The sequence below is a fragment of the Ooceraea biroi genome, chromosome 9 (genome assembly GCF_003672135.1).
Source record: "Ooceraea biroi isolate clonal line C1 chromosome 9, Obir_v5.4, whole genome shotgun sequence".
Taxonomy (NCBI): Eukaryota; Metazoa; Arthropoda; class Insecta; order Hymenoptera; family Formicidae; genus Ooceraea; species Ooceraea biroi.
The window spans coordinates 1,879,548-1,905,151 of NC_039514.1; the positions used below are offsets into that span (position 1 = coordinate 1,879,548).

A 25,604-nucleotide genomic window follows, 5' to 3' on the forward strand; every position below is an offset into this window, starting at 1 on the left:
ATTTTAAAGTAAATACCTGTGAAGTATTAACGTGATGATGGGCAGGTGGAGGTAATGGAGGACTTTGGGTGCGATGCGGTGGGACTAGACCATACTGACCCCCTGGTGGAGTAGCACCTGTACTTCCATGCTAATCAAAACAAAGTAGAGTTAGTGTATTCAACGTAATTTCTTACGTACCCTTAGTAACTCTAAATTATTTTATCTCACTCAAAGAGCGCATGTTTCTCAAATCGTAATATTTATATGCAAATATCAATAAAACAATGAGGTGTAATGCTTACCAATGGAGCCTCGTACGTCGGCATTGGGACGCTACGTGTCTGCGGGCTCGCAGTTGGTACCATGATGCAACTGGACATTGGTACTTCCACCTTCTGTGGTTCCATTCCAGCGGTCTGCAACGAGAATGTCAAGATATTGATCGAGATCTATTCTTACTTAAATACTATTAAATTGAATTTGTTTTGTGCATTTCATTAATGCATACGTACAGGAGCTTTCGGTGGTCCCGGTGGTCGAACATTGCTTACACCAGTTGAGATCGGCTGTGGATTGACGAGATGCGGTTGCGTCGGTTGACTCGCTACCGTCCCAGTTACAACAGGCGGAACCACGGCCTGCAATAGGTGCGTCTTTGGATTGAGCGGGTGAGGTTGGCCATTGATGCCCTTGAGAGCAGTAGGCTGCGAGGTTGGCTGATGAATCCTCGGTGTTGGAGCGGTGACGCTCACGCTGGCGGAATGCGCATTTATCGGTATTTTCTGCGACATGTTTACTATTGTCGATGTTTGCTGCTTGGCGGCGGCTTGCAAAAGATGCTGCTTAGGATTGGGTGGTACTCCAGTGTTATTAAGTACAGGAGACATGGGTTGGCCTTGTTTCCCATTCGATGGAACTAGTTGTGCCGCTTGCTTTGCACGCGGGCTTAAACTAGGGGACACGACTCTGCCAGGTGGTATTTGTAAATTGAGCCCTCCCTGTATCGTTTGCGCAGGCGATTTGATGATGTTCTGCACTATCGTTTGATTGGGCAGACTCGACGGCACAGGTTTCGTGATGACAACCTGCTGTTGAGCGGAAGTTACTAGCTTGCTGGCGTTCAACACGTGTGCTTTCAGACTCGTTGGTTTCGTTTGCGAGGAGGAGGTGGGCACCGCTTGTGCCGTTGCAACGACTGGCGTGGTCGTCGTCGTTGTCGCGGTGATAGTGGTGCCTGTTGTCGAGGATGGCGCAACGGTAATGGTAGAGGTAACTTGTACTGCCGGGGATTGCGGTTTCGTAATTACGCTAGTTTGCGGTTGGATTTGCTGAGTCGGTGCCGGTTGACTAGATGTGTGCTCTATAATAGGTTCTTTCTTCGGTTCTGCTGGGACCAGCGGCGAGTTTTCGGGAACGGGTTTCGCACGTGGCGTTTCACTGCTCGCCGGATTCGCGCTGATCAAACCGCCACTTCGAGATTCGCACAGTATTCTATTGGTAGTTTGTGCCTGGCCGGATGACGTAGATACTGGTATATACTGGCCCTCCTCGGATTCCCTCATCGGTATCAGCATTCCAGTAACTGGATCGATCAACGTCATCGGCTCGTGTGATACCGCCTTTTGCGGCGCTGGTGCAACAGCCTGAGCCGGTTCCTCTGCTTTTGGACTCTCCGGTTGAATCAATTTTGGTTCCTCTTTGTTTGCAGTCTCTTGCGGTATCGTGGTTGCTTCCTTCGTCTTCTCTTCACCGCTATCGTCGTTATTTTCAGATGTTCGTCTTGTCGCTTTACGATTGCCTCGAGGCGACTTACGTAGTTCCGTTAGCGGTACGGCAGGTTGCTGTGTCGTGGGTACATTACGCGGGACATTATTATGCCTGGTACTTCGTCGGGTAGCGTGAACGTTTCCGGTGCCACTACCGGCTAATCCCTTATTTACAGGAGATCCACGGACAACGTCCTCGATGACATCATCGACAGTGTTGCGACTGCCGTCTCTCTCTGCTAATCTTCTGGATTTTCTCGTATTGGCAGCCGGAGAAACAAACTCCTCCGGTGGTATTTCCTTAACTGCAGCCACAGGCGTAGCTGGCTGCGCATTGGGTCCAGTCACGTTCGGTCCGGGAGATTTAATAGTGAGAATAAGTCGCGGACGACCAGCGTTATCCTCTTCGCTGTCGTCGTGGAACTCGTAAACGTCAGCTGGCAGTTTATTTTTCTCAACATGGTGCTTGCTACCTCTGGGACTTCTCCCACCTCGTCTGTGCGAGACAGCATTCGCATTTCTGCCACGTCTGGTGGTAACTCCACCGCGGCTGCCGCGTCTTTTCGTTCTGCCGCGACGGCTCCTCGTGGACTCGTTCTCACATACTTCGATAATCTCATCGTGTTCGTCCGTGGACACGAAGTTCTTCTTGCCCTCACTCTCCATCGACTCGTCGAACCAATCTGATTCGTTCTTGCTGGTATCGTGCGAATCACTGTTCATACTCTCAGTCTGCTGACCCTCATCATCGGCGTCATTACCCTCACCGTCGCATAAAGCATCGACTTTTTTTATGACGCTCTCGATGTTCACCTCTTTCGCGGACCAGTAATCGCTGTCTTCTTTGTTGTCGGTTGGATCTTCCTTGGAATCGATCGCCAGCGGATCCGTACTCGGTTCTTTCAACGGATCTTCCATCGGTTCCTCGTCCAACTCCATTTCATCGGTATCTTTTGCAGAGTCTTCTTCCTTAACTTCATTCACAGGTTCCAGTTTTATGGGAGTTTCCGTCTCGAGTTTCGGTACGATCACATCGGCAGCTTCGACCTTAGGAACGCATGGCGCAATCTCCGTCTTGATTACTTCTTCTTTTTCTTGTTTCGGCTTCACATCATCTTCTATGCACGGTTGATTCAGGGGTTTTTCGGATTCGGCTACGTTATATTTGGTTTCGTCCCTCGTATTTTCTTGCTTAACATCGGTTGGTTCTTGCTTTATTTCTGCGTCTGTTGGCTGTGTTGGCTGTACAGGAGGTGTGAGTTGCATCGGTTGACCAGTCTGACTGATCTGTGCCCCAGCATCCAATTCCATCTGTTGTTCCTGAATTATGTGCGGCTCTAAACATTCTGGCGTGGTTTGCTCGTTCATCAACGGCGTTGACATGGAAGATACGGTCGACGGTACTACCCTGGTTATAATCGTTTGCGACACTGTCGATACCAGAGGTACGTGGGACTTGATTAATTGACTTTGGGAGACGGGCGAGTGCCTTTGACAAGCGAGAGACGGTTGCGAAATACTCTTATTGTCGCTGGGCATCGGCGATGCCGTGCTCGATGTTATTTGTTGAGGAATTACTGGTACCACGGTCTTTATCAATGGTTGATTCGAAGAAGACACAGCTGGTGGGCCTAAAGTATGTACGGGTTTGTGAATTAAATGAGACTGACAATGTGCCACGATCACAGGACTGGGCGTGGAAGAGCGTACGTGCGAAGTTGTTAGAAGTTGAAGATTTGACACTTCTTGTTTCTGCCTGGGTGATAGCAGATTGTTGTCTGTGATGGATACAGAAATATGCTTCTGTGTTCTAGATGAGTAGCTGTCCGTGATGTAAGCAGGTTTGTTGAACACCTGACTAGACGTACTGGCGTTGATCTCAATTTTCGCCGTTTCGGGTATGTATGTCGGCGGTTGATTCGGCGACGGAACTTTGGGAGAGGTGGATGCCTTGTTATTCGACTCCGGTATAACGGCGGGCGATAATTTCGGTTCTTCCAATCTCGGCGGTGGTTCGTTTGGATTTACAGGCAGCAGCGTTTCAATCACGGATTTACCGCCCAGTGAGGAGTCTCGCGAACTTTTGACCTGTATACCGGACGCCAGCGGCGGTACCGGCATGTAAGGCCGCGGTGGAATATTCAGAGTCAACGGCGGTAAGCCGCCACGAGGGTAACCGGGCGCGGGCGCTAGCATTCCGGAGGCATGCTGAATCACCGGTTGCTGAGTCGCCGCAGTAGAATAAATTTGTTGGATCGGTGCTTCCGGCCTGTGAGCGGGGATTGGTACACATACCGCGATCTTAGTAGGTGGTGGCGAAGCTTTTCTCTTTCCCATGTTAGGCACGTGCGGACTCATGGTAGGATTCCGCGACCATTGACCATTAGGTGAAAGCGGTTGAGAAACGCGTGGCGACAATTGCTGCGACGGTACTAGAGGTGGTATTCTTGATGGAACTAACGGTGGCAATGACGTCGCGTTCGACGAGCAAGAAACTGTTGTGACGTTTTGCATTTTCGGAGAAGCCTGGCGCATCGGTACCATTTGAGACTGCGGAGACACAGGAAGCCTTTGATACAGGGGTGTAATTGATGGTCGTGTACTTGCAACAGTAAGGGATTTTGGTACTTCGCTCGTGATCGGTGCACTGCAAGGTGTCAATATCGGTTGTTTGTATTGAGGCGATGATGGCGACGCGGAGTGTTTTTGTGCCATTCTTTCCGAACTGGTGACATCAACGTTTGATTCGACGTTCGTTTCTAGCTGTTTCACAGATTCGCGAGGCTTGTTGTGCTCATTCAAGTTCCAAGAATGAGCGATCACAGAACTCGGTGGGCTCTGCGGTTTTGTGACCGTGGTTGGTAATCGCGCTTCAACCGATTTCTCTGGTGTGGTTAAAACTGGCGCCATATTCAGCGCTTTCGTCGGAGTTTTATAGAATGACGGTATATCCGGCGTCTTTGGCGGTTGCGTGAGATCGACCGTCTCGTAATTCGGATCTTCTTCCGTGTCCGTATCGATTTGCAAATCATGCTCACTTTGCGGTGTATCTGGCTTCAAATCCGCATCACCTTCACCCGTTGAGGCATTCAGGCTATCGACGGCTTGCTGCATCTCCTCGACGTCCTCTTGAGGCGTCTCAGCTGGAGTTTCAGTGACCTCATTGGCTTCTCCATCCTCTTCCTCTTCGCCCTCGTAAGAAAAGTCTTCCGTCGAAGCGCCGAATGTCTCTTCAAGCAAAGCAGCAACCGCGTCTTCAGTTTCCTCTTGCGATATCGCCACTCGTGGCTTGTCCTCGTTCTGAGCCGGTGGTGTCGTCGGTACAGTCACTTCCGGTTCCTCTCTGCTATTACGCGATTGGCAACTGTTTCCTCTTTCGTCAGGTTCTGAGATACTCTTCACAGCATTCTCGTGAATGGTCTCATCTATTTCTATTCCAAAGCCGGGTATAAATTTGTCCTTCTTCTTTTCCGACTTAGAAGTTTGAATGCTACCGCTTACAACTGGAGGAGTAATGGACGACACGGTCGATACGTTGGAAGTAACTTTAGGTATCGGACTTAACAGTGCGTCTCTGGGCGTAGGCAAGCTGGGCGATATTGTCTTAGGTACTAATGGACTGCCCGCTGTCGGTGAACTAGATTCGGCGCCTAGATAGGGTAATTCACCACTCTTCTCGTGATGATGATGGTGGTGGTGATGATGATGATGATAGTCCTTCCGGCTGCGTTCCTCCTTTGACTTCTTCCGTTTCTTCTTCTTTTCTTTAACCTTCTCCGGCACTGTTGAAGGTGTGGACGGCTCGACGCTGTCGTTATCATCAGTGAAGCGGAAAACGTCGTGATCACTAGGTTCAGTACACGCTGGAGCAGCCTTCGGAGAGTTCGGCATGCTCAAGAGTTTCGCCTCGATCTCACGACCAGCTTCGGCTAAATCAACACTATTTTCATCCTCTGGTTGATGACGCCGTTTCTTCTCTGTTTTTTGTCTTACTCTATCCATGTCAAGCGAGCTACGACCGCCGTCGCTGTCCGACGCGTAAGCGCTGTTTTCCGATGTCATGCCAAATCTATTAAAGAATGTGTTAGATGGACCGTCATCAACGTCGTCCGAAAGCGGGCCGAAGATGTCTACCATACGTTGAGAATCCCTTGCCTCTTGCCTATTGAGCCTCTTTCGTCTCGCTTTGGCTTTATCTTCCCCGTTGCGATCACGTCTTTTGTCCTTCTTACTACGTTGCTTTTTGTCAGCGCGCATCCTCTCCTCAGCGTTTTCCAACGGTGTCGCGACAATAGCCGTAGCAGCAATAGTAGTTGCTTCTGTATGATTCGGTCGGCATTCTGCATTCGATGTGATGACATTGGTTTTATTCTTGTGTTCCAAAGCCTCTGTCGGTTCAACTTTTATAGCATTTTCGCTCGAGACACTGTTCTTTTGACGCTTTTGTTTCTTCTTATGGGACTTTTTCCGCGGATCTCTGTCGTGATTGTTCACTATTGGCGGATGATTCGCGCGGAAACCAACAGAGATTCGTTCATCTTCATCGGATGTACGAGGCTCCTCTTTGATGTTCGTATGCACGCTGTTAACAATAACGTTCGAAGTTTCCAGAGCATTTTGCTTCTCCTCGGTATCGGCGAAACCGAGATCCACGTCGCTTTCAAGAAATCTTTCTGTCTTTGTAGGTTTGCGAATTTTGTTGAATGATTCCTCCTCCTCACTAGTATCTGAATGAATTCGCGATCGTGAGCCCTTCCTCGAGAGCGACTTGGTTCGCGTCGAATCCGACTCGGATGTAGCTTCATCCTCGGTCAAAGCTTTGCTGCTAACTGAATCTCCGTCCCACGAGGTACTCTGCTTCTTCTCCTCTCGTCTAGCGCGACTTTGTTTCAACTGTGAGAATTTATCTTTTAGGCGTACTTGACGTTTCTCCTCTTCCAGTTTTTGCATATTCTTTGTCGAACGGGCCTTTACCTTATCGTACATGCTGATGTAAGCAGGCTCGTCATCGACAATGTCGAAAATCGAATGTTTCTTCGGCTCGTCGCTATCCGTATCTGTAGCCGATGGATTCCTCGCCACTTGTATTTCATGAGTGGAGAGGGGACCATCGTCCATATCGCTGTGCGAATTCAAGGTAGACTGCTGTTGCTGATGTTGCACGTCTCTCGTGTGATTTGACGTCACGGAAGCTTGCTCGTTCAAACTTGAATCGTTTTTCTTAGAAAGTTCTAATCTCGACAGAAATTCTTTGTCGGATTCATGCGAGACTCTTGGACTACGCTCTCTCGACTCCTTTTCCGACCGATTCCGTTTACTCCGCTGCTTCTCTTTACCACTGTCTCGCGAGTTGGTTTCCCGAGTCGATTCGCTGTGCGCACCTTCCCGGCCGTCCTGCGTCGCATTGCTGCTTTCCTTGTTGTCGCGGCTTTCCCTGCTTTCTCGACTAGAACGATGTGAATCGTTACGGTGTTTGCGATCCTCTGATCTTCTATTTTGCCTTGACCGGTCCTTGCTATCCCGTCGATGATCCGAAATTTTCATGCGCTTAACATCTTCGTCTACGGGGCCATCCTGAGACGAGCACCTGCGCTTGATTGGCACTGATGCCGGAGTAACTTGACTCTGAGATTGCGTGACAGATGAATGTAGATGATTCTCGGTCGATTGCCGCCTGCTGTCATCACGTTCTCGCTTCTCTTTGTCTTTCTCCTCACGGTCTCTTCTCTTTTCGCGCTCAACCTTCTCTTTCTCTCGCCTTTCTTGATCCTCACGTTCTCGTCGTTTTTCCTTCTCGTGTTTCTCCCGTTCTTCCTTCTCGCGTTTCTCTTTCTCAATCTTTTCTCGTTCTTCCTTTTCTTTCCGTCGTTCACGTTCCAGCCTCTCCTTCTCCTCCCTCTCTCGCTTTCTTTCCCGCTCAAGACGCTCTTTTTCTTCTCGTTTTCTTTCCCGTTCTAATCTATCTCGTTCTTCTTTCTCTCTTCTCTCTTGTTCCTCTCTTTCTCTCCTAAGTCGTTCCTTCTCCTGTTTTTCGCGTTCCAAACGGATTTCTCGTTCTTTTCTCTCGCGTTCTTCACGTTCTCTTCTTTCACGCTCCTCACGTTCCCTCCGTTCCTGCCGCTCTTTTTCTTCTCGTTCTCTTTTCTCGCGATCGATACGTTCCTTCTCTCGTCTCTCCTTTTCTTTAAGTTCATTCTCCTCTCTTTCTTTCCTCTCCCGTTCTCTTTCCTCTCGTTCTTTTCTATCTTTCTCCTGCCTTTCTTTATCTAGCCTCTCCTTCTCTCGCCTCTCCTCATCTTTCTCGCGCCTCTCGCGTTCATCCCTTTCTTTCTTCTCTTGTCGGTCACGATCTTCCTTATCTCTTCGATCCTGTTTATCACGATCCTCTTTATCCCTTCTGTCTTTTTCCTCTCGTTCCTTTCGCTCGTACCTCAATTCCTTGTTATCCTTGAAATCCCTATGATTATCCGTGTTGCCGATGTCGTTCGCAATGTTCGAACTTTCTCTTTCCTCCCTATCTTTGCGATTTCTTTCAACATCAGCTTCATCCTTTCGTGATCTTCTTTGACAATCTTTTCCTTTACTATGCTTTGATTCTCTACTATCTTTAACATCACGGGAATCTCTGTTCTCTCGACTACTGCAACTCAAACTCTCCTTCCTCAAACGGGAACGAGACATGTCTGTGGAAGATGCGGATAATGACAATGAACAGGAAGAGTTGGATGAGGATGTTATGGAAGACGATGGAGCTATCGAACTCGTAATTATGGAAGATAACGCGCCCGTTACAGATACTGTCGTCGTGGCAGACGTCGATAATGTCGCGTTCAATGTTGTAGTAACCGGCACTGCCGTTGTTGTTATTGCAGATGAAGAAAAGGCATCCGTTGACGTTGCAGTCGCCAGAGGCGATGCAGTAGTCGCGGAGATGCTCAATCCCCGATGCGTCGAGGCTCCAAGATTGTGAATGCTACCTACGCTACCGTTGCTGCTTAGAAGACTACTGGCTGACGCTAAACCACTGCCATTGCCACTACTGGCTGCAGTTCCGCTGCCAAGACCAATTGGCAGAGAAACCGGTGGTAATTCGGGACTAACCGTTTTGATCGAAGTACCGGGTGTGATCGGCGTTGCCGGTGTTGGATGTATGCAGTTATGCTGCGCTATCCGTGGATCGGTCTTCAGTGCCGACGGGACCGACATGGCCGTCGTCGGGGTCAGACTTGCAGACAATGGCGTATTAATACCGACTTGACTGGTAACCGAAGTACCGCTGGTCGGCTGTACCGGCGGATGACTAGGAAACGGATACTGCAAGCAAACTTTGCTGGTACAGCCGCTACTAGCGGTAAGGCCAGCGGTGCTACCGATCATGGAGCTAACGCCAATGACACCGGTGAATTCCCGCGGTTCATATTTCTCACTAAAGTTCTCCAATCGTTTCGAGTCCTCATCGAAAACGCTTCTTCTTGCAAGAACCGATTTCACGATGTCGGAGGGTTGCACTTCATGAAGGTCCATATCGAGCAATTTATGCCGAAATTTGAACTTTTCCGAAACGCTAGCATCGAGCTTCGCCAGAGCATCACCGCCAGCGGCACTCAATGCTCTCGAGCCGGACCACTTTTCGTACTTTTCATCCAGAGAACGTATCCTCTCTTCCAAACTGGGAGATTGAGGTGCAGCCTCGCTGTCCGAACTGGTCGGGCTCAAACTCGCGTGTCTAGGTGGTGGCGAAGCCGGCGGTTGCGGAGCGGTACGAGGACTGGGCGCAGTAGACAAGCTGGCAGCACATGGCGGACTAGCAACTTTTGCGAGACTAGCATTACTCGATCGAGTGCTGCTGCCATTATTATTGTTGCTACTGCTTGTGTTGTTGTTGTTGTTATTGTTGTTATTCAACATTTGCGCCGCAAACCTTGGTAAAGGCAGCGACAGCGGGCCCTCGTGACTCCTTTCTCTAAACCGTCGCGGTTCGCTGGGTACTAGATTCTCCGGTCGCTCATCGACGAGAGGAGTACCTGGTCGAGACCCATCATGATGCTCGTGATGCCTAGAAACGTAATCGCTTACTTTAGTCTCAAGAATTGCTAAATAGCTATTTTTCGGTTTTTAAATTTGAGGATAATTTACCTGTTAGTGGTATCTCGACGACGTTTGCAAGGTCCAGGACCCCTACCCTCGCAACTAGCTCTTCTCGTGTTATGATGCACTACTACTTTGCTATCACTAACGCGCCTAAACTCCATGCCCTTTCTACTAGAGTGCGAGGTAACGAGCAACGATGCAATTTCTGGCTCGTCGTCTTCGCAAAGTATTGTCGTCGATGAGTTATCGTTATGCTTTGTACGTTTCTTGGGTGCAAAGCCAACTTCGTCGCCGCTACTATGACACTCCTCCAACTGTTCCAGCAAATGGACGCGCTCCTTTTGGAGATGCCGGATATCGGGTGGAGGCAGTAATGGTGGCGGTGGTGGATCAACACTCGTAACGACGCTTTGCACGTGACGCCGCGATGGTGGCGGACAGTCGTCGTCATTAAGTTTGCCATCGCTGAGAACACTGCTTTGATAGTCGTCGTGACTCGCACCGCTGCCTTGACTGAACTCGTCGTAGCTGCGGAATCGTCGTGACGTCGGCTCGCTGTAGTCGCCATCGTAGTAGGATTCCTGGTAGGAGCGCCTGTTACTCCGCGACATCGCGGTGGGATGAGCTGGACTCGCGCCCGGTGTACTGCCTCCGGAAGTACGGGAGTAGCTTGTTGTTCTTGATCGCGGGGGCGTATCGTAGCGCGTGAACCTACTGCTTGCACTCGACACTGTTACTCCCGAGTCGAAGCTACTACGCTCCCGCCTAGAAGGAATCCTTCGAATCACGAATGCACTCGTTTTAAGTCTTGATTATGATTCGTAAACTTATACGTAAGCATGCATCTTATAAAATTGATAATTTAATAAAAAAAATATTTTATAATATTTAATATTACAGATAATATTAATGTCATATGATGGAATATATCGAGCAAATTCTTATTTTATATCGAAAATTTCTTTTTTTTATGGAAACAAAATTAATTCATAGAGAAAGTATACATACGTTACGTCAAACGACGATGCTGGCGAGGGCCTCGAATCCCAAGATTTTTCATTCGAATTCCCTTGACGTTCGAGATGTTCATAAAACGTCTCTTGACATTCCCTCGAAGCGAAATCCACTTGCAAACGGCGACCACGAAGCGCTGCTCCCCTCATCTCTTTCACGGCAGCTTGAGCACAGCTTATTTGATCGAAAAAGACCAAAGCATGGCCACGCTCACGATCTACTACTACTTGAGTTATCGGTCCAAATTGATGGAACTGCATGTTTAAGTATTTCTCGGACATGCAATCTAAAAAAGCGAGATAATATGGTGATCTGATGTAAAACAACTGGCAAAGCGATCGAATGTAGACACTTACCTCCAATGCCATCAACCCAAACGCAAGATGTGGGCATTGATTTTCCAAATCCAAGTTTGATTCGATTTGCACCCAAGTGCTCACCATCCATCGATCTCATAGCTTTAACGACACTACCAATATCCGAATACTGACAAAAAGCATAACTCGAAACGGCACCCTGTTTCTTAATATCAATTTCCTGTAGACAAATGTGATAGAACTTGATTAATTTCATTCTATATTTATTATATTATATTAAATATTTATTAAATTGTATTAAACTCGATTATCGTTTTTATTCAATTTTACTTTCAGATTTGGCTTAGATTTTGTGATCCGTTAATATGAATTAAAATTTTTTTTATTTTAGCCAGAACAACTGCAAACTCACTATTATCTCGCCGAAAGGTTCAAAGTGTTTCCTCAGTTCGGACGCAGTAACGTCCTTCTCGAGATTTCCGATAAACAGCGTTCTTGTCGCTTTCGGATGATATTCGTCGAGTTCTGCTTCGTATGGCCTGAATTCATTGTCCTCGACGTCGTAGCCCTGGTAAGGGGCCACTTCGATTTTACAGCCAAAAAAGAGCTTGTCCTGCGATACTTCGAGGGCCTTCTCAACGTCCTCGGGTTTCTTAAAACAGACTAAAGCGTATCTGTCACCGGCCGCGCCGACAACCTTCACCCATGTCACCTTGCCATGCTTCTTATACTCGTGGAAAAGGCCATCCTTGAGGGAGGTATCGCTACTGCGAGTCGGTAAGTTCCTCACGCAGATGGCCAGTGGCCTGCGATCCTCCGTGACAGCCGCGTTGCTGGTACGATGCGGCGAGCTACCGGGCGACGTGCTACCACCGGACGTACTGCCACCCGAGCTACCACTCCGGCTGCTGCTGCTACTTCCGGAGCGGCTGCTGCCGCTCGGTGAACTACTACCGCTACGTGATTTTCTACGTTGCTTCTTGTGTTGTCGCAGACCACTGCTACTGCTACCACCGCCTCCACCACCACCTGAAAATATACGAATGTTAAAGGATTAGCAATTAAACTCGATCAATTTTCAAGATGAAGCAAGTGATTTTTGTTACTTAGATTCACGATAATTACCTTGCTCATCTTGATAAGCGTCGTTGGCGGGTGATGGTGGCGGCGGTACACCACCGTACCTCGAACTTGTTGGCTCATACGTTGACCAGGACGACGACGATAGGCTTCCACGATGACGGTCTAAATGGGGCGGGGGCGGCGGTCCGGAGACGTACGGGCCGGACCTTGGATACAGCCGATCCCTCGCCCTGCTTGATGTCACGTGATAAGAGCTCGAAGGTGGTGGACGATTGCGGGACATGTAGCCACCGGGATCCCCCGACGATGGATCCGCCGGGTGACCACCGACGCCGACGCCGCTGCCACTGCCGCCGCCGCCGCCGACTCCGCCGACGCTTCCGGTGCCAACCACTCGGTTGCTCCTTTCGCTGCCGTAGAAGCTGCCGTGGGAACCACGTGTATCGAAACCCTCGCTTCCCCGGTCTCCACGTTCGCCGCCACCACCACTGCCGCCGACACCGGCACCGGTGCTCCCGCTACCACTGACGCCGCTGGAAACACCGCCTGTTCCGCCGCTTCCTCCACCGCTGCCGCCACCGGATCCATGATCCTCTGAACTTCTTCCGAAACATAAAAATTAGACTTAATCATCGATATAACATTAATGTGCGTGCATAAAAAGTAACATCTATTCTGGTCTTAATTAACGTTTTGATCTTTTCATATTAGATGATTATTGAAATGTAAATTGTGATCCTTAATCCTTATTCATTACTGATCATACGCTTATTGATTTCGACCACGATCAATTTCAAGCTCGTTTGATAGGCAATTTACCTGTCGGCTTCCGCGTACTTCGATAACAATTCAAATGCAAAATAATGTTGATTTGCATTAAATCTTTAATCGATTAACGCGACAGTAAAGAGCTCTTAAGTATAATGGCGCGTACGTAAATGCTGATATGACGAAAATTTATTAAAAAAGATAACATTGCTTACTAACTTGAAACTTTACTGAATTAACTCGTTGTTAATTGATAGGTATTGTTTATTATATGTATATATTTTTAAGTTTTAGTAGTTCTTTCGTAATATAAATACTGTAACATAAATTATTTCTAAAATCGATTAAAAAATAAAGTAGATAAAGAACTAAAGTACTAATAAACTTATTGTTTAATTAAAATAATAGTAAACAAAATTCAGTCTGAAATATTTAAATATTTCAGAAGCACATGTCAGTATTTAAGTATTATGAATGCTTCGAGCCTTTACTAACACTACTTTTTGTCCCCTCCTGAGCAGTTTTGGTGTTCTGAGCAATTTTTACTCGCAAATTATTTTTCTGTCCCATCCTACACTTTCTTTAATTCTAAATTTCAATGAAAAAAATCTCCACCTAAAAATGATTGAAAAACATTTAATATTTAAAGATAAAACTAATTATTTAATAAATTGTACATAATAATATAGTGAATGTAACTGTTCAAGAACGAAGAAAATAGGTTCATTTAAAAAACATTCTCTCGTTAGAAAAAGACCTCGAGAGGCCCTTCAAATATCCGTCCGCAACACCGATCAGAGACATCTCTCTCTTGTCGATCCTCGACTCTGCCCTTAACGCTGATACTCAAATCATCATTTCATGGACAAAGATTGTTCCTGCCCTGCCATACTCCTGGCCGAAGATTGTTCCTGAACGGTTGAAACCCTGAAGAAGCCTCTTCCTGTTCCTGTGGAACGCCTATACGGCGTGGATCCCGGTCCTTGTGACCGCTGCTGTTACGCCTCCTCGGTGAGGTTCCGGTCCTTGTGACCGCTGCTGATACGCCTTACGGCGTCGTTCCCCGGTCTCAGTGGCCAGCGTGGTTCTCGGTCCTTGTGACCGCTGTTGTTACGCCTCTTCGGTGAGGTTCCGATCCTTTGTGACCGCTGCTGGTACGCCTTACGGCGTCGTTCCCCGGTCCCAGTGGCCGGCGTGGTTCTCGGTCCTTGTGACCGCTGCTGGTACGCCTCCTCGATGAGGTTCCGGTCCTTGTGACCGCTGCTGGTACGCCTTACGGCGTCGTTCCCCGGTCTCAGTGGTCGGCGTGGTTCTCGGTCCTGTGACCGCTGTTGTTACGCCTCCTCGGTGAGGTTCCGATCCTTGTGACCGCTGCTGGTACGCCTTACGGCGTCGTTCCCCGGTCCCAGTGGCCGGCGTGGTTCTCGGTCCTGTGACCGCTGTTGTTACGCCTCCTCGGTGAGGTTCCGGTCCTTGTGACCGCTGCTGGTATGCCTCCTCGGTGAGGTTCCCGGTCCTTGTGGCCGCCGCTGTGACGCCTCCTCGGTGACGTTCCCGATCCTCGTGACCGCTGCTTGATCGCCTCTACGGCGCGATTTAAACATCCCTCGGCATCAATCACAGATCCACCTTCTAACTTCCCTCAACTTCGGAAACAGCCTTCGGACCTGCACGTAAGTGAACTTGCCAACTTTCCGCTACGAACCCAATCCTCGGATTCCTTCAAGACTTCACCACCATCTACTCTATCCGCATCCAATGTGCATTCAATAAATCCAAGGTTCCTGATCCACTCGGCATCCAGTGAATTCTCTCCCTATTCCCAGCGCGATTTAATTTACGCAACAGTAACTTATATTTAATAAATTACCATGCCGTGTAAAAAGTCAGAATAGAATTTCTCGGTAATGCTTTACATCAATTGGAAGATCGTGAATACAGGCAACAACACATCGCGGAAATTCCTCCGCACCTGAACAATCTGGTTTGCGCAAAAAGTCATGCGGCTCAAATATCTCAATTCTCAATGCTCGCGTATGGCCAGGTGAGCAAGGCGAACCGGGGAGCCGGGCTCGTAAATTCCTGACTACACTACTGACAGTTAGCGCTTCCTTTCCCTTCGCTTCTCGTCCCGCGCCTGCTTCTGCGTCACGCTTCGACAGTTACTACTCGGGCGATAGCGCTCGCGCGACCGTCGAGACGTGGCAACATTGCTGGCGACCACGTCGTCACGGTCACCTGACTTTTCGTAGAAACGCGACGCCGCTATACTCCGCTCGGTCGCGCGCGCGTGAATATAGGCGTACACGTCGCGTACAGCGTGTACGCACAATCTTTTCTTTTTTTTTTCCCTTCCTCTCTCTCTGTTCTCCCTCGGTATTTCTCTCGGACTCGATCTCTCTTTCCAACTTGTTTTCTCTCTCTGTTTTGCCTCTCTCTTTGTCTTTTTCCACCCTTCCTTCGATCGATCGGAGGCAGTCGCGTCTCGCGACTCTTCCGAACGCGACACACGATACGCTTCGGCATCGGGTACGTGCCGCGTGCTGCTGATGCCACAGAGAAAGTGCAGGTTCTATTCGTTAGTCGTTGAACACGCAATTTGTCAAATACGCGGTAAGTAGACGAGAGCGATCACAGAAACGGTGATGACGTCAGAAAACACGTAGCGCAAATGCGTGGCACGAATCACACAGAAGGGGGAAAAAAGAGGGATTACAGCACTATCGAAGTCGCGATAAGTGCACCAGCAATTCTCAATTGGACTCATGGCCACATGCCTTAGATCTTTGTAAATGAAGAAGAAGAGAGAACCCTGAAGTTTTGTGAATGAAGATAATTTCTTAAAAATTGCATCTTTCTATTTCTATACTTGTATATCTCAAAACAAGAGTATGAATTTATGCTCACACTAAAATTACGTTTGCGATGCAATCTTTACTTTCGTACATCATCTTTGTGATTTAAAAAAATCAACACTTATTCTCTCACACAACGAACATATTGCAATTTTCGTGCAATTTATAACGAGTGAATTGTAGGAGGATCGGTCAAGGTCTGATGCCAAAATACGCGAATTGTCGCGTCATATCATCAAGTACACTTGCCGTTTTTATTGCGATCGAGTTGCTGAGTGCTCGATGACCTCGCTTTGTCGCTCTACTATTAAACTCAGAGTCTACTGCGATAAAAGCGCGAGATATTACGGATAACCATTGGCATGCGACGAGGCCATCGATAACGTGTTGTTATGCGCGGCGCTCGACATCGACGATCAACATCACGAAATTGTGATGACGAAAAAGACCATCAGCGTATTTTTGCGTACATGGTATTTACTGATTGATATCGGTACAATAGCATTACGTGGCGCTGAACAATTGCGATTTTATTTTTGGAATTATAAAAGAAAATAGCACGATTCGGAAGAAATGTGGGAAAAACGAGGAACAACCGAATCGAACAATTCCATGATAGATGGTCCGCTTACAACATGAGCGGAGAGATTCGTAATTCATTTGTGATCGTACTTACGTGAATTTTGTTCGAGGCAAAAATAAGCGAATGGTCGTTCGTCCATAACGATATTTCAATGTCGTGTTTTTCTACCTGCTTCCTGTAACGTGTGGATTTAATTGATTCCTAGGACGTGACTCACCGTCCACCGAGTGGCACCTGTACGCCACTTCGCAGTCGAGAATATCATTCTATTCGCAAACGCGACGTATTTGGAAGAAAAGGCACGGCCGAGCATATTTTTCCACGTCGATCGCAAGCGGCTATACAGTTTATTGAATTGTTTTCTTCTTACGTCGAAAATAGACATTGCCATGGGGACATAGGCATTTCTTGAAACATAACACCGTGGATTCTCCGTACGCCTTGCATCTACTGGAACTGTTGTTTTCGAGAAAACTTCATTGAGTAATATGAAGCTTACGTGTGAGAGGGGAACCTGTGCTGAAGATGTTGTGGCTCGTAGTACTGTGTAGTGAGGGCTCGTTCGTCCAACGTGTGCTCAGTCGCGTGGGCCTTCGCTGCGGACTTAATATCCATGAACGCCACCGTCGCTGACGCACCCCCGCTGGTCGAGGAACCGCCGCCCCCGTTACCACCGCCGCCGCCTGAACTGGAACCGGAACCGCCCTCATTGCCCTCACTAAGGGAACTGCTGGAACCTCCGTCCACGGGACACTCTTCGCCCCGTGGCAGCAGCTTGACGCTCTGCACACGTCCATATCTGAAACATTAAATTTCCATTTAACAAATTCGGAAGCCACTAAGAAAATAAAGAGTTACATCACAGTTTCGTCGAAACGGTTTTTTTATCTACTTGTAAAAAGAGATATAGACAGATAATAGTATATTTCAGCTTTCGCCAGGGACTTGGTTTCCAGCAAGTAACTTAACCACCCATACAACCTTCCATACTTTCGCAATTTACATATCTATCCAAATCCGCCCATTACCCCTACCCTACGCTATCTATCCGCACTTATAAATTCTGACTATCTTAGATATCATACCTTACTTTAAGAAACTAAGTTATATCGCGTGAAAAGAGATAGAGGGAATTTATCCTTTTAAGAAGCTACCTATTTTCTCTGAGTGTTCTCCGTCAACAAGACATTAGCTAGCACTTATGAGCGTGGCAACATTGCGTTTCTATGCGCGGCAACCGCGCCGCGAAAAGGGATTTCGTCGGGATCGTTTAGGATTTCGAAGAAAGAAGGAAAGATGCGAGAAGCATAAGGACCCCGTAATCTTCTACCTCGAGAAAGCTCTCTCTCAATGCTCAATGCGAGCACAGGAAATTAAGTCTAAAGCAGAAACAGAAGAAGCGAAAGAGAGACAAAGTCCGAGGGAGAGATACAGCGAGAAAAGCGAGAAAAGAGAAAGACGAGACCTCAATCGAAGTCTTCCCTCGCTACGTTCAGATCAGCACAGATAAAAGTCGTTGCGGATGTTTTTGCAGAGAGGCCATGACGGCTCTCGCCGAGTGGCTCGAACACGGCAATATACAGGGGGAAGGGGGGGGGGGAGCAATGAAAGAAATGACATGTAGATGTATAAGGTGTCCCAAAGGAAACGTCGGCTTTAATGTTCCGCGCTTCATCGATTGCACCGATGGCGCGACGAAGCGTACCGTTCGGTCTGCGCACTCCCGTTTAAAATATCGCACTTTTGCGCAAAAGAATGGTTTTAGTAGGGAGCAAAACATGAATTTAAATCATACAGGTTCGACGTTAGTAACGAAGAAATATCTCTTTTATTGCGATTTGATTTAAACGATATTTAAATTGATTAGTTTCTTAGATATTTTTATTTTCCTTCTTCATTTTTGCTTCTTCGAGGTTGAAAAATTTCACGATACAATTAACTTGAGAAAGTTTTCCCAGAACGTAAATAGAGTGGCCAGTAACGCTGATATCGATTTATTCTCCAATTGCATGGCGCTGCCATTGGAAGAGTCGATATCTTTCGCACTTTGCGTCTCGACGTGGTCACGGCGCAATTTTGAATCGGCAAAGTTTTGAAGGAAGGGCAAAAAGGAAGAGAGATACGGGAGGAACAACATAGAGCGAGGTCTCGTTTTCACTCTGTCGTAGAGAACTTGGGATATTGAATTTCGCACAAAATTAAAGAAAACAAAGAGTTCAAGAGAGTTGTTTCTGGCACACCCTGTGTGCAGAGAGTGCGCGTAGCGAAGGCGATATCACCAAGTAGGGGAAACTGCGGCGCGAGTGGGACGAGACGCGTGTCGATTGGCCGTTCCGAGAAGGAAGGATGCGCGCAGGCGCAGATATCGGGACATTCCGGAACTCTCCCGGGGAGTCGTTCGTCTAATCTCGCGTGAGTCGCACGTATCTGCTCTCTGCTCGGCTTATTCTCCCGAAGGACTTCTCTACCACTTAGTCGTATAACTTCCGCTGCACATTTTCATAGATCATATATCACCGTAGAAAAAAATAACAATAGAAACTTCTACGCATCACACGCGGGAGCGAGCCGTCGTTATGATCGTTTCGTGCAGACGGCAAGAGGGAATAAGGGTTTTGTGTCGAGATCCGGACAACCTGCGCACGGATTACCTGCGGGAATATTTTACTAGGGCCCTCCACGAGTCGAAGAGCGCTGAAGCTAGTTTTTTCGTAGAGAAAACGAGGAATGTTGAAAAAGGCAGCGAGCGTGTCGCCGATGCCTGCCATATGTTTTCTCCTCTGTTGTGTCGACTGTTTGGGCGGGGCGTGGTTCCCCTGTTGACCGTATTGACTAGAAAAGGGCTTTTGCGTTTTCTCATTGCTCATTGCTGGATTGTCGATGATGCGTTCGGATAGTTTCGCGTACATTCGACGGAATCGATCGTTAAATGAGCGAGAAAAGGGAAGAAGCGAGAGGCTGATTTTATTTTGGACGATCCGAGTATCTCGAGAATCGACAATTATTTTTGGAGTCTCGATCGTTTCTCGGTGGGGAGAAAACTGAAGCAGAAACAAGCGAATGCGTAATCTTGCCACGTATGCATCTGTGGAAGAATGTTCGCACGAAATGGCGGACGCGCTGCGGCGACCATCGCTCTCTCACATAATCGCTCTCTATTCTTCGTTCCCGCATTTGTCTCTCGCGTGTAGGAAGGTCTACGGCGTCGCTGTTTGCACACGAGACATTTTACTATGTGATTTACGTGCTGTGTTTCCCGGATATCGTTATCGTCCGAAAGTTTTCCAGAGAGTTTGCGAATCATCACGCTGTAAAAGTGAATCAGTGAATGCCCGTAGTCGCGATATCCCGTGATGAAATTGCAATACTTTTTGTGAGATACTCCATGTTGTTCGTGACTAGTGCTTTTTGTTTTTTTTCCTATTTGCGGAGTCTTAATTCCCAGCAATTTTTCGCATATTAAGGCACATTCTCACACGCAATGATAAATTTCTGCCTAAAAGCAAAGCAAACGTTTTGTTCATAGCTGTACTATTGTTCAATGGTGTTGCGAGATCGCAACTACAAATACATTTTAATAAATTGTACAACAATTCGTCATCATTATCATCGAAGAGAATATCACGAGATTGTGCGCATTTTCGTCAGCTCCAAAGAAAATTCTCGAGACTCGTCAGCATACCGGATAACCACAACCGTGTTCTGCTTCTCGCTTGCCGAGCCTCTCCTTCCTCGTTCTTGTTCCTAGCGTCTCCGTGCCCCTCGACGCACCTATCCCCCATCGGTATCTCTCCATAGAGAAAAAAAAAGAAGCACGCATACAGACACACTCGTCGGAGTGCTTTGGTAGAGGTCTCACGCACGACGAGCGCCCTTTTCCACGTCGCACTCGTATATGAGTGAAAGCAGCCGAGGAGGGGAAGCTAGCGGGGCGGAGGGCCCATGGTGGGGAGCAGCAGCGGCCTAGAGAAGAGGGTAAACGACGGAGAGAGAAGAACCGAGTGCCACGGTGGCTGGTTGCCTGGCGAGCCGTGAATCGTATTCCTTCCCTTCCAGAATCGCTCCTGCCGACCCTTCTCCTCCACCCCCGTACCCCCCGTACCCCCCTTCACCCTGCTCATCGAGGAATTTTACTCGGGCAGACTCGCTCCCAGGCTTGGTTCTCTTTCTTTCCCTCCCTTTCCCGCTGGTTTTGTGGTCGACGCACGACGGGTTCTGCTTTATGCAGCGGCATTAGCATGGGTCTCCATAAACCGGAGAAGTCTCTAGGTCAGCACCGTGTTCTCCCACGTTACGAGAACGCCAGCGCCTCACTCGCTCGCCGTCCGGGCTGGATAGTGCCTCGATCGAAGCCGGCACACGAGGCACCGTGCGTTCCAAGTAAATGATGATGGCTGTAGGGAATGACACGGTTTTACCGTAATTTTCAAGCGATGTTTCCACGAGTAACTCCCACGCGACGAGACAACTATTGGTTTCTCGCGTCTCTTGATTGGAGCAAACTTGAAATGACACTCGCAAACGTGAATCGACGACGTAACATGTACGTACAACGTAATCACGTGAACAAACTGCTATCGCGATTCTTTTAATCAGATGAAACGATAAGATCCATAAATGTTTTGCGGTATTGATACGTCGATACGCAATACAATCTGTGCGGTTAACGGAAACGCGTTCGCTGCGCGAACGCAAGCTTCAGAGGCGTATTTCGTTCTGTATTTCATTTTAAAGCTAGTGGCGCACATTGCCGCGTCGGTGAGTCACCGTTGGTTGAAGTGTTAAATTGTGCCGCGTTATCGGCGGACACGTAGTTGCAGGTGGACGTTATCACGATTACATCGACGTGTCTGAGCCGCTTTAATTGCGCCGTCCGTCGCGACGGTGACGTTCGAACGATCGCACGTCTTTCCGTTTCGAATGGAAGACGTACAGGAAATCAATACATCGGCCCGCGCGGCGAAGTCTGTGGGAGCGAGACAAACGCAGAAACTCGTCTTCCGTAAACTCGTCAGCGTTATAAATAACGAATTATCGATCTATCCTACCCGCGAACGGATAGAACACTCGCAATGCGCCGTCATTCCTCTGTTTATAGAGGCATTGGTAAAGATAGCAAGTGATATTTATCGCAAAGTTTCTTATTTTAAATTACCCTCTGAGAACCACGAAATAGAAAAAATAAAATATTCGTAGTTTCTATTTTTTTCTCATTATAGTAAAATTGTAATCGTCAACGTATTTCTCTCTTTTTTGAAACATTGTTTTATATATTTTTCTCTGATGCGTATAAGACATTATTTCGAAAAAGAACGAAGAAACTGGACAAATTTTATGGCATTTTTACACTGACTTTTCTATCGCTCATATAGAATACGTGTATGATCACGTATTGCGACGTACGCAACGTATTGCACAAGCCACCCCGGTTTTCACGAGTGTGACGATCTAGCATCAACAATGCGAGGTTTCGCGATTTCACGAAGCGCAACGCAGGTAAAAAGGAACACAATGCAGAGTAGGTACGCTATACAGCGACGACGAGCGATGAGAGAAGAGAGGGCTTTTGTTCCTCCGCCCTCCGCCGCTCTCTCACGGTTCTGCTCTGGCTCTCACTGCATAAAACGTCGTACAGTCCGACGCAACGAAGACATTGATACCGTTGGAGATCACCAACGGTTCGTACTTGATAAAAATATTTACTGCCCATTTCTTATTTATTTTATACATGCTCTCACAAGTGTTCTTGTTCGGATTGGTTGCGAAAAACACACGTAGTTATTCTTGGTAAGAATTTGATTTAATGGTAGTATGTAGCGCGTATGTAGAAATTACAAGCGTACATACGCACAATTTACACTGAACTTTTATCAAAGACTAACAATCGCAGTTGGAGATCGTATATTTTATTCCGAAACATTCAAGCACTCAACAAGAAACGATTTCTTGTTGCGTTCTTCCATTACGAGTTTTGCATTCGTAAAAGGCCTTTCTTGGTCAAATTAACGTTTTAATCGGGGGAGAATATTTTTACATCCTCCTGGAACATTCAGTGAATGTGTCTACAAATGGATACTAGATATTTTTCGCATCGTTCCTGATCGAAAGCAGATTCTCACCACGCGGCAATGTACCAGCGCGCATCCTCGATTGTGGCAAAACAGTAAGAAGAACGAATACGAGAAAACAATTCGGCATATCTCCCTGAAATGTCGGCCATCCCTGAAGCAGACGGCGCGTTCACCGGCAGACGACACTGACACAAGAAGCGAAGACCATCGTGAGCCTCTGCCGTGTCGGGACGCCCCAACGAGGCCGGCGAGGAACGTGGCAACAGCGCTATGACTCAGCTCTCCTCGTTCCAACCGCTCCCCCCAATCTCCCTTCCTCGTCCCGTACGTCGCTCCAACCGGCACTACGCAGCTGACGCCCTTCTCCTCCCGTGCGCCAAGGGAAATCGCCCCACCACTTCATCCCCATCATCCTTCCTCGTATCCCGGACTCGGTCTCTCCCTCGCGGCCCCTCCGACGCTATCGCATCCCCACCACCCGTCAACTATGCCGACTCTCGCGGGATACCGACGATTCGTTTGTTCCTTCTCCCCTCTTCAAACCCCTGCCCCACTCCTGTTGACGGGGCGCACAGGGGCGATTTTTACGGTGGCGCGGCGTGGCGCGAGCGTCGCGCGTTGTGCCGCTTTGCCGAGGAGAGACGAACGTGCAAAGGCAGCGCAAAAATCCCTCGGAAGAAAAACATCTACCTCTTTTTCCTGTCTCTCTCTGTCGCTCTGACCGCGTAGCACCGACACTACGTGCCTTTCTCTCCCTTTTCCTCCACCTCCGTAAGACTCCTATTTTTCTTTATTTTTTTTCTGATTTCTTAGAAGTTTCTTTCTCTTTTTCTCTTCTTATTTTTGTTCCTTTTGTCTTGGATTGTCGTTTTTCAGGACCTCTTGTCATTCCGTTTCTGTCCATCCCGTAGCAAGAACGAACAATACAACGTGATCCAGGTGCAAAAATAAAAGGAGGAGATAGGGAAGGGGAAGAGTTAGAGCGGACGGCGTGTATAACGTGACTCGCGTGAGTCGTAGTTACGGCATGCATAAGTTAAACCGTTTCCATGCTTCACTATTTTTCGGTATCGCCAAAATCGAATTCACTTCTCTCTTGCCAGTTTCTAGGTACGCAGTTTCTAGATCCAATATTCGGCAGGATGTGGAGCAGTATCAAGAAAATGGAAATATCCCATCAGTATCATTTCTTCTCTCTCGAAAAATAATTTCCTAATAAATTATTTTCTCAATTCGTACTTCCTGTCGCTGCTATGCTAGTAAGATTGGTTTTTTGTTGGACATATCCAGTCCTTGATATATACTTATTTCTATGTAATATTGATTCATTTGACAAATTGCAAACTAGAACGTTTTCGAACTTCAGTTCAGTTCAGTTTTAGAACTTCAATAATTCAACATCTGAATAACAGCATACATTTCGGGTTTCTTGTAAGTCGGCATGAATTATTATATAACAATTCCACCATTGTTTTCGTATTAACTGCCTATTTGGTCACGCAGAAAAGGAGCCAACGGCTACGGGAGAGACGACGTAGGCTCGAGGTCGAAGGCAGAGAAGTCACGTTAGAGACGCGTACGCTGCCTCTGTATGTCGTAGCAGAGGTGCCGTTATTTTAATGCAGATACGCAGAAGACCGGACGAGAATGAAAGGCCGCAGGGAGACACATTCACGCGCATTGCGTAGTCTCACACGGCCGTGCAACAAAGACGCGAGGATAAGGCATCATCGTTTATGTATGCGCCATCGGGCTTCCCGCTAGGATTTTTCCGCTCGACGAATATCACGAATAGCTGCTCGTTATCATCTTTGCGGAGACGGAGCGCGACTCTTAAACACTTTTCTTCACGAGAATATGACGTGTGTAGAACGGTAAAACGAAGTGAATGCCCCAGAGACGAAAAATGTACATATACGAGATATGCATATAAAATCTTCGATCGACTCTTATTAAACATTATTATACCGATGAAAGTTACGTAGTCACGTTTATTGAGATTATGCGATATTATGAGTTGTGCTACTTTGTACAAGTTCAATTAGAAATAAACATAGAAAATAGAGTAGTTGATCATTTATTACTTAATCTAAAGTAAATTTTAGTTCAATACTTTAAACGTGAATTGAATTTTTAAATTATTAAAACGTAGGATGCTAAACATTGAAAAGTTGCACAAAATAACATGTTCTCTTTACACTTTTGCTAAGAAGATAGACTTCAGATTTTAATCTAAAAGATTACACGTGTTCATTCTTTGTCGATTCTGGAGCCTCCCGCATGAGAAGAATAATAAAATTAAATTAAATTGATTTTATTTTAAATACTCCGAATCTTTAGATAGGGGAAATTCTCCTCGTGATTCTGTTGCACGCGCCTGCACCAAGACACAATACAGTCTTAGAAGATAAACCGTCACGAGAATATTCCGCGAGCCAGATCAGACTGCGTCTGGATAATGCAGCCTGCTCGGCAGGTTTCTAAATGCCTAGCACCTGTCCCAAGTCTAATTCTTCCGTAGCAGTGGTTCCCAAACTTTTCATGATACACTGTTTCAAATATCTCTATCGCTTCAGTATCCATCATTTTGTGATTCGTCACCTCCATCAAACTTTTCGCATTCGCTTTGCACCGGCTTTCGACGGAGAAAAAAAGAGAGGAACGTAACGAAGAACTATCTCATCCTTAGAGCTTCGAACGACTTGTGAAAACAGGTCTGATCGTTTCACGGGGAGCAGGAGGAGGAGGAACCTCGGAAGAACGAGAAGAAATAACGGTAGTCGATATTACGAGCGGCGCCGCGCCTATATTCCGCCGCAGTTTGTCGTTCGTGTTCCTGTCCCGTGGAGAAAGCCGACGTTGCACGCGGTGTCGCTTATATATTGCGTCCCTTGCGTGTTAAGCGCGAAAAAGACAGAAAAGAAGATACAGAAGCGAGATGAAGGATGCGAGTGGGCTGCGGCGTATTATTACTCTGCGACCGATGCTGCATACCGATATACATACTTCTAAGATGGCGCATGTGAGAATGTTCGGCAATGTCGCACACGGTCGCACACAGCAAATTCTCGATC

General features: G+C 47.4%; 1 protein-coding gene and 1 long non-coding RNA gene across 5 annotated transcripts in view; both read right to left on the minus strand.

Annotated features, from left to right (window-relative positions):
* Positions 1–25,604, minus strand: part of LOC105276276 (protein split ends) — a 67,907-nt gene that overhangs the window by 4,744 nt on the left and 37,559 nt on the right. Inside the window, exons 2-10 of one of the 4 annotated variants that reach the window (XM_026972555.1) lie at positions 16,959–17,258; positions 12,296–12,852; positions 11,583–12,199; positions 11,210–11,390; positions 10,848–11,139; positions 9,885–10,616; positions 495–9,804; positions 285–398; positions 17–130 (exon numbers count right to left, since the gene is read on the minus strand). In XM_026972555.1, the coding sequence (XP_026828356.1) occupies positions 17–130; positions 285–398; positions 495–9,804; positions 9,885–10,616; positions 10,848–11,139; positions 11,210–11,390; positions 11,583–12,199; positions 12,296–12,852; positions 16,959–17,258 (12,217 nt within the window). Of the gene's footprint in view, positions 1–16; positions 131–284; positions 399–494; positions 9,805–9,884; positions 10,617–10,847; positions 11,140–11,209; positions 11,391–11,582; positions 12,200–12,295; positions 12,856–16,958; positions 17,259–25,604 lie in introns of all 4 variants that reach the window. The other 3 variants (XM_026972557.1, XM_026972556.1, XM_026972554.1) reach the window with 3 other exon arrangements.
* On the minus strand, positions 19,871–22,671 carry LOC105276275. Its single transcript, XR_893376.3, has 2 exons — positions 22,579–22,671; positions 19,871–22,499 (listed from the first exon to the last, which is right to left on the minus strand). It is a non-coding gene; the product is annotated as an uncharacterized LOC105276275 (long non-coding RNA).